The 3,654-nt window shown below is 43.0% G+C and overlaps 1 protein-coding gene across 1 annotated transcript; it reads left to right on the forward strand.

Moving 5' to 3' along the window:
- Positions 1-4: 4 nt before the first annotated feature.
- On the forward strand, positions 5-2,732 carry PELO (pelota homolog (Drosophila); the record flags this gene model as incomplete). The annotated part of the gene is given in 3 exon segments (XM_009579201.1): positions 5-403; positions 405-743; positions 1,955-2,732. Coding segments are annotated over 3 exon segments (1,170 nt in total), but the record flags the coding sequence as incomplete, so codon positions are not given.
- Between the last annotated feature and the right edge of the window lie 922 nt (positions 2,733-3,654).

The raw sequence follows: 3,654 nt of genomic DNA on the forward strand, positions 1-3,654 counted from the left end.
GGTGAGGAAGGACCTGGAGAAGGATAATGCGGGGCAGGTGACGCTGATCCCCGAGGAGCCCGAGGACATGTGGCACACCTACAACCTGCTGCAGGTGGGTGACAGCCTGCGGGCCTCCACCATCCGGAAGGTGCAGACCGAGTCGGCCACGGGCAGCGTGGGCAGCAACCGCATCCGCACCACCCTCACCCTCTGCGTGGAGGCCATCGACTTTGACTCACAGGCCTGCCAGCTGCGGGTCAAGGGCACTAACATCCAAGAGAATGAATATGTCAAGATGGGGGCCTACCACACCATCGAGCTGGAGCCCAACCGGCAGTTCACGCTGGCAAAGAAGCAGTGGGACAGTGTGGTGCTGGAGCGCATCGAGCAGGCCTGCGACCCAGCCTGGAGCGCCGATGTGGCAGGCGGGGTCAAGAGGGGAGGGGGCAGCCGTGGTCATGCAGGAAGGGCTGGCTCACGTCTGCCTGGTCACTCCAAGCATGACGCTTACCCGTGCCAAAGTGGAGGTGAACATCCCCCGCAAGCGGAAAGGGAACTGCAGTCAGCACGACCGGGCCTTGGAGAGATTTTACGAGCAGGTGGTGCAAGCCATTCAGCGGCATATCAACTTTGAGGTGGTGAAGTGTGTACTGGTGGCTAGCCCAGGCTTTGTACGGGAGCAGTTTTGTGACTACATGTTCCAGCAGGCAGTCAAGACTGACAACAAGCTTCTGTTGGAGAACAGGTCCAAGTTCCTACAGGTAAGGAGCTAAACAGTCTCCAGAGTGGGTAAAAAGAGGCTTAAGAGCCGTCTGTGATAATAGAAGATAATTACAAGGGTGATGGGAAATAATTCACTTATTAGACAAATTTCTGTCTGAGCATCATAAGGAAATTATTCTCATGCCTCCGAAACTATAAGATAGTTATGCAGGATACAGGGATGGTTCTTCGCTAGGGTACCTTAATGTGGAGTAGAGAAAGTATTAAATATTTCAAACTCCCTATAAGAGCATATTTAATCTTCAATTAATAGTGAAGTACAAGTTGGAAAATAGTTTAACTGTAGTGTTAATCTGCCATACTATATAGCATGCATGTTTAGTAACAGCTTTCTAAAGCTTTTTAAAGAAGAAAAAAAAGTATCTGGATGTGGTAGAGGTTAGTTAATAGTGTTGTTAGTTTTGTACTACATAGTTAAAGGTTATGCAGACCATAGCATTTTTTCCTGTTTCTTAGTCATCTTATTGATGAGTGGGTGGGGTTTTTTGCCTTTCACTGGAATAGGCAAACTCAGAGCCTAAAACAAGTTTTCCTTTTCATGAGGATACTTGTGTCATTTTTAAATTGGAGTAGGCCTGTAATCTTTGCTTGCAAAAGGGAGGGGGGGCGGAGGGGGGAACGACATGGTGGGGACGGGGAAGCCTGTCCCAATACTTAAAGGTCAAATGTTTTGGAGACAAATTGTACCAAGAAGCCTCCTTTTGCATTTGTAGCAAAGGGATAATAGTACCTGTGAAAAGTTTTAATGTACTTCACAGCTTTACAAGCATAGTAGCTATGCAGTTGTGCAAGACCTGATGCTTTTGCACTATGTGTCTGCAGTCTTAAGAGGTCTTCCTCTTCTAGAATGCTTTAAAAAAAATGACGCTTAAGTCTTAGTTTCTTAGTAGTTTCAAGTGGCCCTACCTTGAGGACTGTCTGCAACAGCTTGCATATTTAACCCAGCCTTTGAATAAGAGAAACAGCTTTCCTGCACGTCTTAAAATATAGTTTAAGGGATTTGGTATAGGCTTTGAATTGCAGGAGGATCCTTTAAGAAAAGAATCATGTAGGTTTCAAGAAAGAGATAATGTATTGAATAATCATCAAGATAAATAGTATGTATAGTGGAAGCTGTTTGTGATTGGCTAATCAAGAAAATGGTCCTTTTTATTTAAAAAAAACAAACCTTTGACTTTTTTTACTCTAGGTCCACTCTTCCTCGGGACATAAATATGCATTGAAGGAAGCCCTCTGCGACCCAGCTGTAACAAGCCGACTCTCTGACACTAAGGCAGCTGGTGAGGTCAAAGCCTTAGATGACTTCTATAAAATGCTGCAGCATGAGCCTGACAGGGCTTTTTATGGTCTAAAACATGTGGAGAAGGCCAATGAAGCCATGGCCATCGATACCTTGCTGATCAGCGATGAGCTTTTCCGGCACCAGGATGTGGCTACACGTGCCCGATATGTTAAATTGGTAGATAGCGTACGGGAGAACATGGGCACAGTGCGCATTTTCTCCAGCCTTCATGTGTCTGGAGAGCAGCTTGGCCAGCTGACAGGGGTGGCAGCCATCCTGCGCTTTCCTGTTGCTGAGCTCTCTGACCAGGAAGATGAATCTAGCTCTGAAGAGGATTGATAACAGTGACTTCATTTCACAGTTTCTTTTCTAAGTCATGTTGAAATGACATTAAAGGCCCTCCTTTCCTAAAAACTGTGTGCAGATGTGCCATGACATGTAATTGAAGTTTTTGGTAATATTTCTTACAGTATATAGCTCTGCTCAGCACACTAACGGATATCTGTTCTGTGGTAATGATTATTGGTATACTGTGCATTGGAGCTGACTGGTTTTGCAAGTTACACCCTGGACTTCCAGCAGTACAAGAAACTAATTTGACTCCCCAGAGCTGCTCATTCTGCATGTTAAGGCAGACTGGCAGCTTAGTGTTTTGGAATGTGTATGAAAAGATAATAAACTAAGAGGGGAAAAAATTATGTCAGACTGTCTATTTCTGTTTAAATGCTTGAAAACAGTATCACAAAAGAAATGTAAAATTCTTCATGGAAGACCTATCAAAACTGCTTGATCTTATTAGGAACTCACCATTCTTCCTAAGATGTGGCAAAGGAGTGGGATCAACATCATCTGTTAAGGGTTTTTTTGGTGTTATGAGTCTAACCACTTAAATATTGCTGTGAAACACTTGCAGCAATCTTTCAGAAACCAGACCCTTTAAATTAGCCATTTCCTCCCTAATATGATAGTAGATGCAAGACAAATTGTGAAGCTCAGTGCACCCATTTCAGTTATGTTTTTGAATGCTGTTATATTGGGAGATTGTCCCGAAGGCTAACAAGGTATGATGTATCGTGTAATTGACTGTGTTCTGATGAATTGGCATTGGGATTAGTTAGCACCCAGTTCAGAGAAGGTGTATGAAAAGGCTTACAAAATCAGGACCCTAGTTTCCATGAGGAATCTTTTGACAACTAATAGTTATCATAATCTGGTATTTGTCTGTTTGTGTACCTCTTTAAAAGCATACATAAGCTGTGATACAGAAGTAAGGATACAAATTTATAAATTGAACTTCAGCTTAAGATAATAATAACCGTAAAAATCAAAATTACTTTTCCAATTATGTGATCTGCTCAAAGCATTGAGAGCCACTATGAGTTTTGTTTCTTCACTGGACAATAAATCTTAGGCTGAGGAAGCAGAAACTGCTTTCAGATTCTGACATATCTGCAAGGGGATTTTTCAATTTAAACCAATGTTTGATGGTGTAGGTTGTGTGTGTAAATAAGCATTTCTTTTTTAAATGTGGTGGGAGATGGGGAACAGGAGAGACTTGCCAAAACCACATTTCACTTAAAAAAAACATGGAGGACTTCTGAAATAGG

The sequence above is a fragment of the Fulmarus glacialis genome, unplaced genomic scaffold (assembly GCF_000690835.1).
Source record: "Fulmarus glacialis isolate BGI_N327 unplaced genomic scaffold, ASM69083v1 scaffold16580, whole genome shotgun sequence".
Taxonomy (NCBI): domain Eukaryota; kingdom Metazoa; phylum Chordata; class Aves; order Procellariiformes; family Procellariidae; genus Fulmarus; species Fulmarus glacialis.